Source organism: Melanotaenia boesemani, chromosome 22 (genome assembly GCF_017639745.1).
Source record: "Melanotaenia boesemani isolate fMelBoe1 chromosome 22, fMelBoe1.pri, whole genome shotgun sequence".
Lineage (NCBI taxonomy): Eukaryota > Metazoa > Chordata > Actinopteri > Atheriniformes > Melanotaeniidae > Melanotaenia > Melanotaenia boesemani.
In genome coordinates this window covers 14,415,890-14,436,648 of record NC_055703.1, presented here as the reverse complement: position 1 = coordinate 14,436,648, position 20,759 = coordinate 14,415,890, and the positions used below count along the sequence as shown (strand labels likewise).

At 36.6% G+C, this 20,759-nt stretch overlaps 3 protein-coding genes across 9 annotated transcripts in view; 1 reads left to right on the top strand and 2 right to left on the bottom strand.

Annotated features, from left to right (window-relative positions):
* Positions 1–605: 605 nt before the first annotated feature.
* Positions 606–10,003, bottom strand: LOC121633953 (dihydrolipoyllysine-residue succinyltransferase component of 2-oxoglutarate dehydrogenase complex, mitochondrial-like). 3 transcript variants are annotated; one of them, XM_041976311.1, is made up of 16 exons: positions 9,847–10,002; positions 7,916–7,949; positions 7,782–7,815; positions 7,518–7,582; positions 7,343–7,417; positions 7,182–7,237; positions 6,959–7,067; positions 6,660–6,779; positions 6,397–6,470; positions 6,155–6,252; positions 5,897–6,027; positions 5,648–5,721; positions 5,457–5,540; positions 5,164–5,331; positions 4,962–5,043; positions 606–1,257 (listed from the first exon to the last, which is right to left on the bottom strand). In XM_041976311.1, exons 1-16 carry the CDS (start codon positions 9,907–9,909, stop codon positions 1,238–1,240), a joined length of 1,287 nt encoding a protein of 428 aa, XP_041832245.1. In that variant the 5' UTR covers positions 9,910–10,002; the 3' UTR covers positions 606–1,237. The 3 variants fall into 3 exon arrangements, with proteins under 3 accessions (XP_041832245.1, XP_041832244.1, XP_041832246.1); XM_041976310.1 differs by lacking the exon at positions 606–1,257 and having other exon boundaries at positions 2,570–5,043; XM_041976312.1 differs by lacking the exons at positions 606–1,257; positions 5,457–5,540 and having other exon boundaries at positions 2,570–5,043; positions 9,847–10,003.
* A 148-nt stretch (positions 10,004–10,151) lies between these two features.
* LOC121633954 (prospero homeobox protein 1-like) lies at positions 10,152–17,596 on the top strand. The gene is made up of 4 exons (XM_041976314.1): positions 10,152–12,062; positions 12,363–12,464; positions 12,839–13,033; positions 17,025–17,596. Exons 1-4 carry the CDS (start codon positions 10,716–10,718, stop codon positions 17,190–17,192), a joined length of 1,812 nt encoding a protein of 603 aa, XP_041832248.1. The 5' UTR covers positions 10,152–10,715; the 3' UTR covers positions 17,193–17,596.
* The window catches only part of ylpm1 (YLP motif containing 1), a 31,311-nt gene continuing 23,381 nt past the window's right edge, over positions 12,830–20,759 (bottom strand). For 4 of the 5 annotated variants that reach the window (XM_041976305.1, XM_041976306.1, XM_041976307.1 and 1 more), the window contains one exon: positions 19,348–20,507. Coding sequence is in view for 1 of the 5 variants with exons in the window: in XM_041976308.1 (XP_041832242.1) it covers positions 12,933–12,965 (33 nt within the window). In the remaining 4 variants the exon portion in view is untranslated. Of the gene's footprint in view, positions 12,966–19,347; positions 20,508–20,759 lie in introns of those variants that run through there. The other variant, XM_041976308.1, reaches the window with a different exon arrangement.

Sequence of the window (20,759 nt, the reverse complement as noted above, 5' to 3'; positions counted from 1 at the left end):
ATAGTACAGAGTAGATTTTTTTTCTCAAGAAGCGCACATATTTAAAAAAAGCTGGCATCATTTGGCAGTTTAAATATACATTCGGGGTGTCGGACATGATGTTTTAATGACTAATTTAACCAGTCCATGTGTAACAAGTCCAAATGTCTGCAGTAAATAGGTTCATCGTGACATTTTAATCCATGAAATTTGTTCAGCCTTGCCAGAACCGTGGACAGTGATTTCATTCTACTGTGTTTATCTATGTAAAAAAAAAAAAACAAAAAAACAAACAAACAAAAAAAAAAACAAACAAAAAAAAAAAAAAACAGTCATACATTGTTGAATGTTTTTGTTAAAGATTTTTCCATGAAGTCGAGTTTGTCTTGAGTCCTAATTTCCAGGTTTGTAAATTCCTGTGTCTTATGTGGTTATTACAGCTATTAAGAAAAATCTGGAAGAGGTGTTTGATGAAGACCTGGGAATATGAAGGAAATGTTATAGTGATGTTAAACATCACATTGAAGCTTTTTTTTTTCCAGGGAACTTTTTTTTTCATTTTAGGTTAAAACTCTTAAAGCTTTTTCTTCTTCTTTAAAGACGATACATGTGTTGAGGTCCTAAATATATTCATAGTTTCCATAGTGTCCATCCTGTATGAAACATTATTAAATAAAAGTTCAAAGAAGCTGTACTCGACTGTTGTTTTTAGTGTGTCATTAAGGTGGCAATACAAGACCAGTGGATCTTTAATTTTTGCCATGCTACTGCCAACTGCGTCATTTGTATGTTTGGAAAACAAAAATGCAAATGCACAAACCAAATGTTTTGTGCTGCACTAACAGGTGTCTTCAAATAGCAGCTTCCTGTGCCATCCCATCTCTCAAATCAAATGTGTTCTCCACTGTGTCCACTTGAACTGTTGACACCAACCAGCTGTATCAACCTCGATGCTCTCCGCGGCTGTACCACGGGGTCCTTTGCCTCATTCTCTCCATCCAAAACAATCTTCAGGTATGACAACAGAACAAGAGGGAGAAGAAAAAGAGAGCTGGCGTCCATATCAAAGGGCCGAGAGAAGAGGAAGAATAGGGCCAGATGCAGGCTAGTTGTTTTGCCATGCTGGTTAGCTTTGAATGAAATGGCGTATTCATGAATATGCATGTTGAGCATTACTTATGCAGGCCTTGCATAGTAGGATTATTGAGGCTGTGCTGAATTGTCTCAAGGTGTGATGTCCATCAGTGCAATTGATTTGTCAGGTGGCTCCAGTGGTGACTGCAAATGAGACAATATAATGAAGAACCATCTCATCCTTGTTTTTTGTCATCTGGTGTAAAAGGTCATTTAAGTCCAGGTAACCTAAAAAACTAACAAGCCAAGTGTAGTATATGTTCATTTGTGAGAATCTGCATTTCTAAACCTCAGAAGTGTCATGCTACCAGTTCATACTTTGGTTGCTTCAGATGAAAAACATATTCAACACTTTTGCTATGTTCCAGATCAAAGTAGAGCAATAAGCAGTTGCTTAGCTGGAAACTTTATTATCTGCATCATGTCCTCTAATGGTCTTGCGACTGTGATTGTAGAGCTGCAAAACAAAGTTTGTCAGCTCTGACAGAAGAAGTGATGTCATTACCATTTACATTGCATTTTCTGACCATTTTCTGAATATGATCATGATAAAGAAATATTTGATTTAAGCTGTAAGGAATATAATTTAGACATGTATATCAGGTTTTAATGGTGTTTTTGTAATACACAGATGAAACCAACTACTTTGTGATGCAGTCAGTATGAAACCAACTCATTTTTGGGATGAGGGATAAATGATACACATGTAATGAAGAATTTGATGGGTTGACGATCACTGGTCAAATTTTTTATGCACTGGAACATGGCCACTGTTAGTGATAAAGGCACGGTGCAAGCTGAGTCATGTCATGTTGTGAACAGTTCCAAATGCCATTTTTTTTCCTAATATTTGAAGCCAAAGCCAAACGACTCTTCAGTTTTGAAAAACTTTGTTGTGCTCCTACAGCTTATTGGCCAAAGAAGAGATCAGAGAATATTTTGCTGTTTCTTTCCTCTTTGAGAAGACAAGTTTTTAAACATCACATTTTGTCATAAAAGTAACTTTTGGCTCTTAAAAAACAAAAAACAAACTTCCTGGCTTTTGCAAAGATGGGTGACAGTTGGCTGACAAACAAGATGTTTGGACTAAATAATGAATAGTCCAACAGACTTATAATTTGGTCTATTTATAGTTGTAAGGTATCAAGTTTTAACTTTTGACCCAGCACATCCTGTGACAAATATACATGACATTAAAGTGAACATTTTTCATGGTTAAGTGAAGATTTATCAAATCCAAAGCCACAACAACATATTTATATGGATTTGTACATGAATTCAGGTGATCAAGAGGGAAAGACTGTTCACACTTTTTTCTTTAAGATTGTAAATATCTTTAAAAAATATTAATTTCAACGATAAATGAAAATGATCAAATTTCAACGAATAGTTGCCAGGCGAGAGGCAGGGTACAGCCTGGACAGGTTGCCAGTCCATCGCAGTCACCCATAAAGACATAAAGACAAACCATCAGTTACAGGACTTGAGTTTTTTTTTTTTTTTTTTTTTTGGTCACTTCATGGAAAGAACTGGACCAATCAGATATCTCCCCGATGGCACAGTGTGGTAGATATGAAGGTAACTCACTATTATATCAACAACGTTACACAAGCTCTTTGGATGTAAAATCTTCAATTCAAAGCACACTTTCAATTGGACTAAAATCCAGTTCTTTATAGGATGCATTTAAACAATTAGCTGATTTAAAAGAGAAGCAAAACAGAATAATTTAGGTAAATTATCTCTCTGATGTGGCTTAATGAAAACAAACAGCTTGCTGCCAATTTCTAATGGGCCATCTTTCATCTGAATGGACACAAAGACTTGAAACCCACATCTTATTGAGCAGTCCAATTGGAAATTCACAGATTTGGCCAAATTTTGAAGACGAAACAAAAAACCTGCCAACAAACCCTTCAGATATCTATGCACCCACTGGCATACGCTGCCAATTAACATGATCTCGAAAGCGCTAATGGAATCTTGAGCGGTCATAAAAGTAAATAATTAAATTAAAGGAGCCCTTGTATCATTGTTCGCAGTGTTCAGGCCCATTAGAACCTCCAGTATTCTCATGGTAATTTAATGTTTGGGTTTTTTGTGTTCTCATAATGAATTCTGTGTTTTTCCTCCAAACAGTGTTGTTCAGACATTTGTGTAGGTTCTGGCAGAGAAACAAAGACGTACATTAAGAGCCATTGTCCCCCTGTGATTATTAAAGTAAACAGAAATACTGAAGAGGTATCATACACAGCTGCACACACTTGAGCCTGTGTTTGTGAAGAGGGAGAAAGGCCCAAGCAACCCTTAAGACTTTGTCAGAGATAATCCCATTATTTGAAGCTTCTCAAGAGCTGAGCGGTAGGCAGGCTGATGAGGCTTTGAAGATCCATCGCTGGCACACAACTCATCTGCAGCAGAGAACTCTAGCCAAATAGACTTGGCACAAGATAAAATGTTTCAGCAAAGATCGATCATTGATACAGTCGTCTCAGATTTGTGCTTTCTTTTGCCGCCATTATACTTTCAAGTATTCTTCAGAAAAGGCCAAGACTGTCCACTGATTATGAATCTGCAGTTTATCTTGCAAGCCTGTAAATAATATCTTCGTTATTTAAAACTGCGATGGATCCCAGTTCATGCAGCCAAACATCTCATTTTACACTACAAACCCAACAACCTTAAAGATTAACTAGAGCAGGAACCAGAAAATTGACATGAGTTAACCAAACAATCACTCAGACTTGTGAAAATGCAGAAACTTTGCACAAGTTTGGGAAGTTTCCATAAATAAAACTCTTAAGATGTTTATTTTTTTCCTTAAATACATTAAGTATTTTATATATATGTTATCATGCTGAAAATCTGCTCCAACAGCAGAGCTGAACATAAAAACCTGGTTGTAAATACGTTTTGAACATTTCTCTAACAAAACTGTCCTCAAAGTAAACTGTATGTATGATTAAAAACAGTGTGTGGTCTGTTGTACTAAAATGTGATGACAGTTTGATTCAAATCTGTAGCCTTAACAGCAGGGAGGGAGGTTTCAAACTTAATCAAAACCATTCAGAGCATGGATGACTGTGCCAGGCTGAGAAGTAAAATAACTCAACTTAGTCACATCAGACAGTAGCCCTGGAATTAAAGGCATGGCACTGGTATACACACATTCCTCACAAACCTTGTTTCTCTGTTGCCAATTCCTTCTTTCAGACTCTTGCTAGGTATAAAGGTACAATGTCAAGCAGCTCATCAAAGACATGTTGCAAATCTGAATTACATTTGTTTAGCCCTGTTGAGGAAAGTTGCTCAGAAGCATCCATTTACAAGCAGCCAAGAAAGTCATGCAACCAACAGCTGTTTGAAAAAGCCATTTTTGTTTAAAATTACACAACTTTGACAAAAATACATGTTTATATGTACTGCTTGTCCATCAGTGGCGCACATGGATTTAATAACACCCCTGTAAAGCAACATATAACACAGCTTGAGCTTTCGTCTGCAAACGTGACTAAAATATCTGTTGTATGTGGTATGTTGCAATCTGGCAAAACAAATGCTGATAAAAGATGGTAAGCAATCTTTTCACTTTGACCATGTTGAGGCCCACAGGTACTTCTGATGATTCCCTTCAGGGTAGCGTGCATTAACATGCCATGCATGTTTGTAAACCCAACATCCCCTTCAGTTCACTTAAAACTATAGTTTTATAGGCCATGTTGTGCGTTTACTGTTTTGTGGAGTTCAGTTTATGCAGCTGGATATCTTTAAATAAAGTGACATTTGGCATTAACATCACATGTCCAGAAGCAGCACCCGTGGATCTTCCACCACGGCTTTGATCTTACGTAAGAAAGTGACTGCTTCTCTGCCGTCAATGAGCCTGTGGTCGTACGTCAGCGCCACATACATCATGGGCCGGACCTCAACCTGTAAAGCAGGCAGTTCTTATTTTATCTGCAACTGGAAAACCAGTAGATCCAAGTTATGCATGCAGAGTAGAATTCTTCTTCTAAAGCCATTGAGACAAACCTCACATGTAATGCTCACCTTGCCATTGATGGCCACAGGTCTGTCAAAGATGCCGTGCATGCCCAGAATGGCCGACTGTGGGGGGTTAATGATCGGCGTGCCAAACAAGGACCCAAACACGCCACCGTTGCTGATGGTGAATGTTCCTCCATCCATATCTTCAACAGCGAGCTCATTTTTACGAGCCTGAGGAACACAGCTCAAATGATTTTCACAATTTTGACATTCATGTAGAAGAAAATTTAGTCACGCAGACTAAAAAAAAGAGAAATATATGGGTCAGGGTGCTTATCAGGGTGAAAGATTTTTACCTTCTCTCCCAGGGCATTAATGGATTTCTCTATGTCAGCAAAATTCATGGTCTCAACATTACGTATCACTGGTACAACAAGTCCCTACAATTGAAAGGTAGGAAACATGGTGAGATACAGATGTAGGAAAAGAATTAAGCAGCAGCAATATTTACATTCATTATCAATCAACAGCGTTTCATTGTCCTTACCTTTGGAGTTGCCACAGCAACGCTAATGTCTACAAAGTCTCTGTAGATGATTTCTTTGGTTGTGTCATCAATAACTGGTAAAACAAAGAAAAAAACCCAACATTACTTAAAATAAAAAAAGATATAAACAAGTGTGAAGAGTAAATTTGGCTTCTGATGCTGTGCTCAACAAAGAACAATATGAATATTTCATTGACTATACATGACACAGTTAAAAGTTTCATTTTCAGCAAAAGTTAGTCATCTTACCGGCATTGACGGCAGGTTGGTCGGTCAGAGCGTGTGCAGCAGCCTTAACAAAAGCTGACATAAAACCCAGTTTGATGTTGTGCTTCTTTAAAAAAGCATCCTTGTGGATTTTCCGCATTTCCTGAATGTTACTGAAGCAAAATACTGAACATCAGAGAAGTTGATGTAAACACAAAATATTTATCAGGTTAGATTGTTTAATCCTGTTCACAGAGGTGAATTGTTAGACTGGTCTCTTTGGAAGTGGTTTTGGCTCACCTCATGTCCACCTCGTTGAAGGTGGTCAGCATGGCACAGGTGTTCTGAGCCTCCTTCAGTCTTTGAGCAATTCTCAACCTCATACGGTTCATCTTCACCTGGATGCATGAAACACAAACAAACCAGCTGTGAGCGATCTCTTGTAAATGCTTGACATGTCTGGCTGATTGCAGTTTAAAGTCTAATTATTATTTCCTCTATTACTGTAACAGTGTAAAAAGACATTTCAGGATGTGTGTTACCCTGTTTTCTCCTCTGACTCCGACTGTAGGAGCAGCTGGTGCTGGAGCTGCAGGAGTGGGTTTGACAGCTGCAACTACGCGAAAAGGGAAGGAGGCAGGAAATGACTTATTAATATATAATAAATTAACATAAGAAGCTTTCAAGAAGCGAGTTTACAAGTTGTCATAAGTCAAAATGAACTATTAGTGAGCTAAATAAATAAACATGTATATAGGGTAAATGAATGAATGAATGTATAAAAACGTGGTGTAGATTTACACACCATGCGTGGCGTGGGCAGCCTGTGATGGCACTGGAGGTGTGGCAGCAGAGGCTGCAGCCTGAGAAGGTGGTGATGGTGGTGGAGGTGCATCTGCAGCTGGAGAAGGAGCAGCTTTGGCAGCTAAAAGAAATAGTTAAACAGTCACAACTGTACTGTAGATTTAATGATTCACAAAATTAAAATTTAATATCCAACACGACTGGTATCTGACAGTACTGTATTAACATATTAACACCGGAGGAGTTTGGACTGCATTGTATAATTAAAAATGATCAACTCTGGAGTTCAAGAAGGCAAACCTCCTTTCCGTAGTTTGAAAAGGGGCGTCCCCCCTTCTACTTTCCCTCCATCAGGCACCAGCAGTTCCTCAATTACACCAGCTGCTGGAGCGGGGACTTGCACGGATGTCTGGAAGAATAAAAATGTTTTGTTTTTATTATAAAAAAAAGGGGGGAAAATAAAACCCAAACAAAAACTAAAAAATCCCCTTAGTTTTCAATTCATTTCAGTTATTTTTCCTACCTTGTCAGTCTCGATTTCACACACGACTTCATCTTCAGTGACCAAGTCACCCACAGCTAAAAAAATAAAAATTTAATCTGTAACAAACAACAACAACAAAAAAACATCTAATTGATAACAATACACACATCATTGTTTTAATTAGGATAACAAATACTAACCTTTCTCCCACCTAACATCTCCCTCTGTAACGGACTCTGCGAATGCAGGAGTTTTGACTGTAACCACTTCATCCCCTGCAGGAGAAAAAATAATTCATAATCACATTTGTTACAAGTTAAATGTAAAGCTGAGAGCAGTTATAAAGACAATACTGGAAACCAATGAGGTACATACTGTGAACAGCAGATGTTTTGAAGTATTTGATGTGATGCACATTTGAAGATGACAGAAATTCACATCTAAATGTCCAAAAAATTAAATGAAATAAAAATAAATAAATAAATAAATAAATAAATTTAATTTTAAAAAGTTCTTGTGGGGTGGATTAATTTTTATTGTTGATCTACTTCCTGATATACTTTAAATGCTATAATTTAGTAATTTAGTCACTTAGAATTCCATTCAAAGACAAGCAGGAGAAGAAAAAGAAGCACTTACAAATGAGATTTCTGGTAAACAAGTTGGCTGTCGACTTAAAGTGAGAAAAAGAGAAAGATTATGCAACTACTTCTTTTACTGATATGAGTTCTAAATCCAGCTCAAAGGCTGGCACACTTACTTAGAACACTTACCTGACAGACTTTGCCGGATCAGTGCATTATAGGTCTGAAAAGATAAAAGAGATAAAGATTTTCCCAATTTACTTACATTGAAATAAACAGAATTTGACACTTTTTTCAGTCTCTATACTGGAAGATGTTAATCTGTTAGTGGCAGTTTGACTCTAAAAATATCAGCACATGTCTTCTAAATAAACCCACCCCATAAAATAAGCACTGCAGACACATGATAAAAGAATATAAATGAAAATTAATTCAAGATATTACAAATTCTACAGTAAACATAATATGTAATACAATACACAATTACAATATTCAGTACGTAAAAGAACAATTAGATTAATAGCCATTTAAATATCTCTAAATGCAGTTATCTGTAACAACAAAAAGGCAATCTTCATGTATATCACAAAACAATTTAGGCTGATTCATTGATAAATTAATCAGCAGACCATGCTGTTTGAAAAAATTAAAATAAAATCTGATACAAGCTAGCAATTTATTTTTTGTAGTGGCTGCACCATGACTTAAAACGCTGTTTAAATATTTACTGGCCATCAAATTAATTCTCTCTCTCTCTCTATATATATATAGATATATATAAATGCAAATGCTGTTTCATGTTTGCTTTTCCCAGTTAAAGACCTGGTCTGCTTGTTAGGTTAGCTAAATAACTTCTCATGAGAGGCTCTTGCTGCAAAGCAAAAACCTAAACCCAAACAAATAAACCAGAACATCAGAAGATACAAGTCTCACAAAGCTTCAAAGCTTTTTAATCAGTCAAACCACTGGATTTTCCAGTATTGACATAAAAGACTCTGCTAAGCCACATGGCTGCTGTAAGCTATAAGTCTGTGTGTGGGTCTATAATATGCAGGGTTTGTAGAGAAAAGAAGTCATTTTTCTGGCTCTTAATGCTTTCAAGCTAACTTTTTTTCTGGGGTGGAGTCACACAAAACTCAAAATCTACTGACATGCTAGTCCTTGTTAAATAATGTATCAAATAGCCCCACAATTATCAAATTATGTTTGAGTTTTAGTCATTTTTATTATACATATAAACTGCAGATAATAAATTATTCAAGACAAATCAAATGTTATTTGCAAACATAAAGAATTATATACATCATATTAAAATATTTCATTGCCAGCCAAAGGCAACTGCAATTAAAAATGGGGATTTTAGACATTGTACTGTTTTAATAAAGTGGTACTCCAGACAGATTTTTCCACTGCTTAGGGAGCGCAGCAACTATAGCCAAGTATTTTTTAAAAATATGGAGTAAACTCTAACATGAACAAGTATGCACAACAAGCCCTTCCCCACAGAGACACGCAGCTGTCATCGTGCAGATAAGATAAAAACTAAAAGTTCCGCAAAACACTTGGTTTTGGATGTCACCCCCTCCCCAAGTTCTAAGTACTTAGTCTATTTTGGTGAACTAATTTAATCATTCATCTGACAGCTAAGAGCAAGACACCTCTGAACCAGCTTATAGACCCGATAGAACGTTTCTTGTATAATCATTAATGTTACTAGGGAAAAAAAAATAATATCACTTATGATGAAGATTATTTCTTGTATGTCATCACTGTGCCGATAACTTAAAGTTGATGAAGTGACAGGTGACAGATGATCATTCTGTAGCTCATTAGCTAACCAAGTTACAACTAATTCACCAGAACGTTACAACTAGCTAGCCAAAAGTGCGTGTTCTTTGAAAATCTTAGAATAACACTTTTGATAAAATTAAAGACGCACTTTAGTTTCTTGACAAACCTGAGTCGCCTCTAATGTCAGTGTATTTATGTCTTTGACAAGTGAGGCCGCTCTGCGTATCAAGCTAGCGACTCCTGCACGTTAGCTTCCAGTAGGCTGACACAATAATGTTTTTAGAGTTCACACACACACATGATCGGGTCTCTGCTTATTCTCAACCTACCTGGCTCGCCGCTGACAGAGAACGGCCAAGAGTCCGGTAAATACACGGGGACCGCGATAACATATTGCTAGCTGGTAGTTACTTGTGTGTTTGTTTACGTCCCTGCCGGGAGTTAGCAACGGTACGGAAGCTCGCTGCTCCACAGCGCGGAGGCGGTCCCACAGGGAGGAAAATCTGCTGCTGGCGGGAGGGGGGATGGCGGCTCCGCTTCGGCTGGAGTTCACATGAACAAACACTTAACTATATCATAAATGAAAGTTGTTGATTAAGACACAAGCACATAAACAAAAATTATTTGTTGTTCTTGTCAAAGATTGACATTTAATGTTACCATAACTGGACCGTACCAGTGTCAGTCTCAGAACTACTACTACTGTCTGCAGTAGAGGCGACCAGTAGTTCTAAAAAATTTCAGAAAAAACAGACATTTGTACAATTTTAGAACAGTTTTATTGCACAATCAATTCAATGTCTCATACAAAAAGACAGTCAGTTACAAATAATAATTGCCCTTTAAAAAAAGTAATATTTTCCTAAAATTCACGTCAGATTCAGGTAGCATAATATTTAATTATGTGGCAGAGAAGGATGGGATAGGCTGGAATATGAGACCCCTCCTCCTGGTTTCTTAGGGACATTAAGCAGGTCCCCTATAAGTGAGTCCCTCCTCTCCTCCTTGAAGCTTTAGGACTGCTGCCTCCTACGATCGTGTTGGGAAACCTTTAGGTAGGTTACCAGTTGTTTTGCTGTGGGTAAACCTCTATAACAAAAAATGTTAGAAGGCAGTCTTACCTCAAATGTTTTGATAGTACTGGATTATTATTAATGATATGTTTTTAACCACTCTCTCTCTCTTTTAATTAACAAGCATGACTCAAAGTCTTTGGAGCAAAGGCACGTGCTCTTCCAGCAGTATTTGCCTTGACAACTGCCCTGCGGAGCATCTACCCCCTTTTGTTGTTCCATCAATTTCAGATGCATCAAATGTTTCCCTAGCATCCTACAAAGACAGAGAGAGCATGAAAATGCTGCCAGATGGGCAAATTTATAGCAGTGGAGATACTGCTTCAGGTTTGTTGTGTTTCAACCAAACAAACCTCAATTCATCCAGAGAAAGCAATGATGGGCATTTATCCATGAGAAGATACACATCTCCTGCTCCTTATGCTTACCATGACTGGAATCTAAACACTGGCCATCAAGCAAAGAGAGCCAGAGTAGAGAACATCATTAAAGGTATGACATGCACAGATGTGACAACAAAGCAGCACAAGGAGAGTGATTACATGCAAGAAGATGAAGCCAATCAAGAAGTGGCAGTAAATCGGAAGTACTTGGAAAGAAGTGGATTTGAAAGCACAGGTCAAAATCAAGGGACAAGAAAGCAGCTTGAGAGACAGCATCAGCATCTCAGACAGCTTAGAACAAAGTTTGGTGATGCAGACGGAGGAAGTGATAGCACAAACAGTAAGGAAGGGAAATACCCCAGCGGGAGCGACTCTTCTGAAACTTCTCCTGGTGACGAATTTACAGATTCATGCAATGAGTATGAAGGCAGTTTGGACAGAAAGTATCAAGGATGGAAAAAGGTGAAGCTGTTGAACTACTTCCAGTCCAAACCAGAGCGAATAAAGCTGATGGCAGATGTGTTAAAGTGTGAACTTTCCAGAGCTGTAAGTAGGAGCATTGACTCCATTTTCAAAAGCATGCCACTTTTACAGACATCAACACATGACGCAAAGCATTCAGTGACTACTGCACCTCTTCAGTTGTCTGAGTCTATAGAGAACAAATTAAGATTTTCTTGTTGTGGGACTGCAGACATGGTCATCCCAGATGTCCAAACAGAAGCTCTGTCACTGGTTGTACAAAAGCCTGAACTGGAAAGACCCGGGCCAGCACCTAACCATCATCCAAAATCTCCAATCCCCTTCAGTCATGTCTCAGCTCTGCATGAAGATCAAACACCAGAGAGGAATCCCGGTGCCGATTATCAACATGCTCTCAGATGCTTGCAGGATGGATGCTCTGAAGGTGGTCAAACAAAATTTGACTGGAATTCAACCAAAGTAAAATCAAAAGTCAGCTCCAGATCTGTGAGGAGCCCACACACCCCCACCGTGTCGATGGATCCAATGCTTTTGGAAAGTCTGTGTCTCCCTCATGTGAAGATCGAGTCTGACAGCATGGTGAAAAGTAACCTGTACATGCTGAATGTATCCTTTATAAGTTCCTATCATCTGTGTACAATAGCTAATCTTTTGTCTTCTCATGTGGCAGAAAACTTGAAAAAAATCCATTGGAGCTTGTCTAGATACCAGAGAAAATCCTACATCTGCTCTGCTTTAAATGATCCAATATGTTTTTTGGTCTCCAGCTTTGATCTTCAAAAAGTTGAAGACATTTTGTTTCCTTTTCTCCAGAGTTTAGAAGGAAAATGTCTTAGGTCTCATTTACAAACATGTTTTTCATTATGTCTGGGACGCATGTTTCTTCTTAACCCTGATATATTATAGGAAGGTCTGACAACAAACCACCTGAAGAAAGCAAAGCTTATGTTTTTTTACACTCGCTACCCGAGCTCACTGGTACTGAGGATGTGTTTTCATGATGTGCAGGTGAGAAAATTTTTCTAAAAAGCAAAATAACAAATGTCCAGTTAAAACGACAGAAAACCAAATATGAAATTATTTATAATGCAGTTCAACAGTAATGTTTTTATAAAAAAAAAAAGAAGGAAAACTTTGATCATAATTAATATTTAGCCTGTTCTATAATCATTAGGTTTACTAAATCTTATTTTCAAAACATGTCTGCATTTACAACCTAGAAATCAGTGAAAACGCCATGAAGACAGAGCAAACACAACATAGTAAAACAAGTTTATTCATTTTATTTGTTTTACATTTACATGTCATACAAAGAACAAATGACATCCAGATTACACATCATTATATTTCTTCAGCTCACTTACCTGCTCTGTCGTCCTCAGTTCACGCGGTGCATCACCTCGCAGCTCATCAAGTGGTTCAGTAACTTCAGAGAGTTTTACTACATCCAGATGGAGAAGTTTGCTCGAAGCGCTCTCATGGAGGGACTGGTTGATGTGAGGGATCTGACTGTGGGCAGAGAATCAGAACTTTTCAGAGCTCTCAACATGCACTACAACAAAGCCAACGATTACCAGGTAAGGTGGACTTTCGTTGCTCTGAGCTGAATATTCCTGATTTCTACCCCCAAAAAATAATGGTATGTTTGAGGAGCAGGGAATGCTGAGTTATTACCTAGACATTTGCTGGTTTTTACATTTAGAGCTCCTGACATCTTATGGCATGACATGTGTATCCAATCTTTTAGCTAAATATTTATCATCATTCTTATATTTTAGACACATTTATTCAACGTTTGAGTGCATTTCATCACAACTTGAAATTTGACAATTCAGTTAAATAATAAAAAAAGATTACAAATTTCCAAACAGTTTTGACACAAAAATTAACAGAAGGAAAAGCTGGTGATCTTTATACATTTTCTCAGAGTAAAACATAAAATGTTACCAGGCTTTTTATTGGCGATTTCATGTTTTTATAATGTTGGCCTTCTGCTTTGGTAAATAATCTACTAAATAAATGCATTAGGGTTACATTTCATCTAAATGTATGCATCTTGTTTCTTACAGTATTGGATTTTCTCTACGCACTACAATAGACAAGAATAAATAAAGTAATTAATAAAAGTTAAAAAAAATAACAGTAGACTTATAGTCTGTTCACCCTAAAACACACTAAGACCACAATACAGAGATGGAGGTCTATCAACTAAAGCTTTACTACAGAAGTTTATACTTTTACAAGCAGCTTGAGGAAGTCTGATATTTTGGGAAAGATTATCTCAGAGGGTTGGGGCTGAAAGAGCTAAAAGGTGAAGTAACTTTTGCTTTCACTGCTGTAACAAGAATTAAAAGATGTTTGAGAACTGGTTGAGAAAATAAAAGCTCAAAAATGTAACAGGGAGCATAGTCACACAGTGTATAATTAGCTGAATCTCAGAGTTTATTCTGAATTTTAATGCAAGCTTGACTAAACATAACTAGAACGCATTACTTTAGATGTCATGTGGCAGTTTTTAAGATAATGTGTATATTCAGAAAGTCATGTGGGTTTACAAACTTTGCCCCATCAGCACATTCATGCAGTAATTTTCTTTAATGTAAATGTATATAATCTGTACAGAGCAATCCTGTCAGCAGATTAACCAAATTTCACTTTAATTTTTCACATAATTGCATATAGAGTAGGTACAAAAACAGCAGGCCAGAACACTTTTATAAAGATATCGAAGTAAAAAAATATATATATAAAGATCAAATTTACATCTTGGACCATTTTATCTTTGGAGATTTTAAATGGTAAAAGTGTGTTTGTGTTATAATTTGAATATTAACCACAGCTCTAGCTTTTCATATGTCAAAAGAATAAACTGGGAAATATTTGTCAAGAAATATGACATCTCTATCATCTATATCAGTGGTTTCCAACCTGGGAACCACCCAAGGGGGTCCCTGAGGCTTTAACTATTAAGAGCCATTGTGAATAAAAATTTAGACCATGTCCACACAGAGACGAGTGTCCCTCTGCTTCTTTTTTTATTCATCTGGACACTTCGTTCACACGGAACTGGCATTTTGGGAGCCTGAAACCTTTTTAAACCAGATCCCACAGTGAATAAATGGGGGTCATCAAAATCTGCTATACAGTATTTTAACACACGTATGCTTAGACATAATAAAAAAAAAAAACGGGCGGAAAAAAAAAAAAAACGGGAGGAAAAAAAAAAAAAAAACACTTAAAGGCTACAACTTGTCCATCTGACCTCACTAAATCCCAGTTTAGTGAGGTCGGTAAGCAAGTGGTACTGCTACAGTAGTGGGGCACTTCATCTCCATCCTGGTAACCGTGATTTTTCCAGCAACATTTAATTACTAAAATGTGTCTCAGAAACACCACAGAGCAGATGCTTTGTCCCTTAAAAAAGAATCTATGGTGAGAATCTCGCTAATAAAAGCATAAAACCATACATGGCTTCAGCACGGGCTGGGGCAGGGGTCCATGGAGTTTTAGTATTTGCATGAAGGGGGTCCTCAAGGAAAAAAGATTGGGCACCACTAATCTATACCATGAAAACATGTAAAAAATGAGTTAGAGAATTCTATAATACTAAAAAAATAAAGTAAAAACAGCCCAGTGTTATTGTCTTATACCATATTATATATATATATATATATATATTCTTATATTCCACATTTCGTAAATTCTTTTTTGATGAAAGCCATCTTGCAGCTCAAAATTTGGTGTTAAATGCACATTTACTGTTTCTTGAACATTCAGTACAGTATGGGTAAAGATCACCAAACCAAATCCCGTTAAACAGGAAATCCTTTTATAATTAAATAAAAACTATTCTAAGCCAAGTCCATTTAAAAAAAATGCATAAAAAGGAAAACTAAAAAATGAGCTAAAACAGCCCATTACAACGTAGTCATTTAGAAGATAGTTATTTGCAGAAACAAACCGTCAACCATTTAAAAGTGGAGCACGTCCCCTTGCAGCCTACGCTGGTGAATGCTTGACATATTTCTACATTGATTTTACTTAATAGTAGAAACACAAAAACGTTGCTTTTGAATTTGCTAAAAAGCTGCTCTATCTATCTCAAGTGTTTTACTTGTCAGTAGCATTTTTTAGAAAAGATTTTTGAGCTCTAGAGGCCTTTATTTGATCGTAGCTAGACAGGAAAGGGGACTGAGATTGGGAAACGACCTGAAAAACAAAGGGCCTCAGGCCGGGACTTCAACTCTGCTGCACCGAGGAGCTGTGGCCTCTGTAGATGGAGCAGCCAGTTAGTGGCATTCATGAGAAGAAAAACTACTCTCAACTTACAGAGCTCTACTGGTTTCTTTTCTATTGATTTAACCCACTTCAGTTATCTGCTCTGTTACTTAATCTTAATGTGTTGTATCAATGGTCTATCGATGGTATTTGTAAAGCAAATAAAGTGAAGCCAGTGAAAATGAAAGTTTAGATGCCTCGAAAGGCAAGAGGAAAAATAAATCTAGCTGCCTGGTCTGTTTGAGCTTTAAGTTCCCATTAAATTGTGTTTAGTGTTAACTATTGTGAAAACCTTATGTTATACATAATCATCATGCCTATATTTGATTCAGCTTCACATTTTTTAAGCTATGTTTGTCATTTCCTAGAAAATAAATGGAAATATTGAAGCCTTATACAACACTGAGCCTATACACCAGTTAAATTAGCAAGTTCAGCCTGATTCCAACAAAATTCAAACATTGGCAGAGAGGATGTGAAATAGTGGGGTATCCCTAACCTAGCCTGGTGAAAATGACTAATCAGTGAAGGTTGGGTTTCTTTGAGGGGAGAGTGACCTCCTCAACTGTAAACCAGTAAATGTGTAAATTTGTCAAGAGACAAAGTAATTGTAATCCCTCAGCACCAGAAAGTAAGGCGAAACATTACAAGGGGCAACAAAATCCTTTAAAAAAAAAAAAAAAAAGTAATCATGGTTGAATGTCAAACAGAGCATACATATGAAGGCTGTGAAAATTATTTGTCAGGCTTTTCTTTTGTCACAAGGATTTCAAAATGTCCATTAACAATGGCTTCTTGATGTGAGAGGTCTGTAAAGAATGTATAAAACTACTGTCCACAAATATGCAACATTGGGATTGTATACTAAAATGAGATTATCTGCATTATAAACAGGTAGTCTCACTATCTTGTGGTTTTTCTTGAACCCTATGTAGTTTTAACAAATAGCCAATTCACTTTTCTATCTTGAAGGCCCTGCTTTGTAGCTCCGTATTATTACAATTCAACATATTAGTACTAAAATTGTGAGTACATGTTAAAAGGTAGCAAGCGATGAGTGCAGCTGCAGGAAGCAGTAAATGGCACCTGCTTTGTTCCAGCTGGTTTTGCACTGTTTAGTAATACCCCTTCACTAAATTTTGGTGTGTTACTTACCTTAATTTGCATACTCAGATCTAATAATCTACAATGTGACAAATCTGTAACTCCTCTTTCTGACATAGATCGGGTGAACACAATGCATATCAACATCTGGTATCCCCCCTCTAAACTTTCCATGTGGATTTACAGGTCCCTGAAAGATTTCTTGAAGTGGCTGAGATTACACTCAGAGAGTTTTACATCGCCATTTCAACTGGAAAAGATCGGGATCCATCCTGGAAGAAAGGAATCTACAAGGTGATCTGTAAACTGGACAGTGATGTACCAGCTGAATTTAAACTACACCACTCTGCTTAAAAAAAACAAAACCAGAAGACATCTTGTGCCACAGCAGTTTATCACAACGTGGACTTACTGATTTCTTGATGTGGTGTTTGAAATGTAAAAGCGTGTTGTGAGATTTGTCATCAGGTAAATAATCCTTACGCCTGATCATCTCGAAGCTGTTAGATCCATCAACAACTGTTAACTGTTGGATGTAGTTTTTGCAGTATGAAATAGTAATTTTCATGATTTTTAGTAGTCTTTGAGTCACAGAGAACACATTTAGTTTTAAAGAAGCATTTCTTTATAACCACCAAAAAAATTAAGTCCACACCATAGGAGAAAAATATTTAATATTTAAGAACATAGACATTTAAAGTATAAACAGGATGTACATAACGTTAAACAAATGACTGTCAATAAGCTTGTGCTGTTCTTACATCTATAATTTCGCTCCAGTTTCTCTCTTCCATACTTACCATTAGATTCTATTCATACATCATCTTGCTTTCCAGAGGTACACGAAGAAACTGGTGTGTTTGGTCATTGCTGATGAGATTTGCTCGCTGATGATCAAATTCTTTTAAAAATTCAAATTCCAGGTGTCAGGTTCTCCATGTGCTCCATGAGTTAGTAGATATAAAATTTGTAAAAATGAAAAAACACATGCTTTCGTCTGCTACATTTAGCAACACTGTATAAAAGATGGAAGTAGCTACCAGATGTATTAAAAAAAAAAATAGTGGGACTTCTTTTTCCATTTAGTTTGACTAACCAAGTAATAACCATTAAATGGAATGTGAATGATCCACTGCAAATGTGCAGTAAAGATAAATTATGTTATGACCAGATTAAAAAAAACAAACAAAACTTAGCTGAGTTTAAACTATTTGAATTAAGGAATTGTCCTGTTAGCCATGGTATCAGTAGTACTCCAATATCTTAGCAGTCCTCACCGTTCTCTAAATATTTTCAATTGTGGTTGCACCAATGACCCACAGTAGCAACAGCATGAAGCCTCTAATCAATGGGTGACATCACCATAGCAACCTCCATCTTTTTGACACAGCCTCATATAATACCATAAGTCACTTCAGGTACAGCAAACAACTAAATATAAATACTCATTTATTACAAGAAACATTTTTCATATTTACTTTAAAGCTAAATTTCTGTTTGAATCAAAAACTAAAATCTGTCTTTGGAATGAGTCGAGCCCTCTTGAATTGACTGGGCAGAGTTGAGATACGGCTAGTTGTGAAAGAAGATTAAATTGCAATCCTGGTCGAAAAGATAGTCTTCAAGTTCAAATAGAAAACTTGTATATACAGAGAGTGGATCATTTCAACAATAAAAAGTTAAAAAATTTATTATTTGGAACCAAGATGACAGCGTTTCAGTCTTTCATATCTCTTTTCCATGAAGGCAGTTGGTTTTAGCCATTTTTTTTTCTTTACCTAGAACTAGTTCTGTTTCAACCACCAAACCAGTAGCAACTCTTTGCTGGTCCAGAGCAAAGAGCCACTAATGTCAGAGATAAACGTAAGGAGACCAATGAGGCCAACTAAACCTCTGTGGCCACTATTTTCAAATATTCAGAGCCTGGTAGTTTTAAGTTTTCTAATGTAGATTCTCCTCTCATTTTTCTCAATTGATTTTTGTGAACGCCACCTAATGTGCAATAGAGTGGCACTGAAAAGACCATTTTTAACAGAATTAAGAAAATAACATAGTGTATAAACTCGCTGTTGTCTGCAACAGCATTTATACATGGAGACAGAGGAAACTGAGATGACAATTTGCAGGGAAAACGAAATAAACACTTGTGTGTTTATTACATCTCATTGCACTGAGTCATTCACAAAAGTTCAGAACATACAGGAGGGATGGTCAAACAAATGGGAAAAGATTATGAAAGTGGCTCAGTGTTGAAATTTAGTTAAAGTTAAAGCATGTTTTAACTGGCTGTAGGACCAGCCCAGCATCCAGCTAAAGGTAACCAAATTTAAATATCAGTCACAGAAGGGAGGCATAAAATTGACCTGTGAAAAGGGACTGGAAGCATAAGGAGATCAGAAAAACTCAGGAAGCCATACATTATTTAGAATAATAATCCATGCATTAAAGCTTGTCAAGTGTCGATCAGGAAGACATAGGGATATTGGGATTTTGAGTTTTTTTTGTTTTTGAACAATATCAATTTAAAATTAAAACCCCAACCTAAAAACATACATTTGGTCCTGTGCATGAGGACTTTTTCCACATCAAGTTCTGAACATAAAAAAAGAACGATGTTATAAGTTTGCAAACATGCTTTCATGTTGTTACTCTGAGAAGCAACTATATTGCTTAAAAAAAAATCTAATTGAACGAGCTCTTCTGTAAAGAACAGCATCATTTTAAGCTGGAGGCTGAAAATCCTCAGACAATTTAAATGCTTAAGTATTAAGTATTTATAATTTGTCTTAATACACCTGCAAACACTAAATTACCGTTTTTAATATTAAATGTTAACTATGATAATGTATATAAGTGATCAGAAATTATTAATTGTGTGTGTGTGTGTGTGTGGTACACAATTTACTTCTGACAAAGTGAAAATGTTAACAAGGAAAATGTCATCGTAGTCATTTAGGAATCCAACATAAAACCACTTTAATGACCAATAAAGCTTGTTAAAAATGTGTGATCTGGTGTTTCTAAGTTTCTAAATTATGCATTTACTTTACAAAGTAAAAACCATGAAATTAAGGAAAAAACTTATTTTAAACTTTGCTTCATTTAACCAGTTAGGGGTTCCAGGAATCTAGAGGCACAAATTCACTTCATGGAACGGGGGTCACACTGAAATTTGCTTCAGTCTGATCAAACTGTCATGGAAGCCAACACATACTTAGGGTTAAAAAAAGGAGCCTTTTAAGATAAAAATATAAATACAGGTAGGTTTGACCAACATGCTTTTTTCGTTTTTTAATTTTGCCATTATATTGAGTTTCTTTATCATGAAACCCAACTGATAACTCTCAAGTTGAAAGTTTGGAGAAACTTTTATTGTCTCTTTCAACTACACACTGATGAAAAACAGTGCAACAGGTTTACAGTACATGAAGCTGGAAGAGTATAAAACAGAAGCATTAAAGATAAAAAGCAAAATAATGACTGAATGCATGGACATCAGTAGCACAAATGATAAACTACGAACTACAATGTGAATATCCAGTGGGAGGAGGGGGTGGAGCAGATTTTGTATCATTAGTTACTTGACAAAGAATTTGAGAACTATTGGTAGTATCCTCTCGATAAGCATTTCGCCACCGTTAGGCTGGAGCATGTTCACATTCTGGACAGCTGTGGAGAGAAAAAGATGTCATTTTGTGTCCAATTGTTTTCTGTATAAACACAATCCAGTTAGTCTGATATTTTTAACAAAAAAGGTTTTACAATGTTAGATATATTTAGACATCATTTTATACAAAATCTAAAATTGTTCTAACTGTATTATAGGAATCATAAGTGCTCTCAATACACTGGCGTAAAATTACTGTGGAATTAGTACAAGAGGTCCTTTTGAGAAATAAATGGCTAAAAACCTGAGAATTG

Coding starts and splice junctions, on each gene's coding strand:
- LOC121633953 (XM_041976310.1), bottom strand. CDS start 9,909: ATGTTATCGCGGTCCCCGTGTATTTACCGGACTCTTGGCCGTTCTCTG. Junction 7,816..7,915: donor GATCCGGCAAAGTCTGTCAG/GTAAGTGTTCTA, acceptor TCTCACTTTAAG/TCGACAGCCAACTTGTTTAC. Junction 6,471..6,659: donor GGCTGCCCACGCCACGCATG/GTGTGTAAATCT, acceptor CTTTTCGCGTAG/TTGCAGCTGTCAAACCCACT.
- LOC121633954 (XM_041976314.1), top strand. CDS start 10,716: ATGACTCAAAGTCTTTGGAGCAAAGGCACGTGCTCTTCCAGCAGTATT. Junction 12,465..12,838: donor TGTGTTTTCATGATGTGCAG/GTGAGAAAATTT, acceptor TGTCGTCCTCAG/TTCACGCGGTGCATCACCTC. Junction 13,034..17,024: donor ACAAAGCCAACGATTACCAG/GTAAGGTGGACT, acceptor GTGGATTTACAG/GTCCCTGAAAGATTTCTTGA.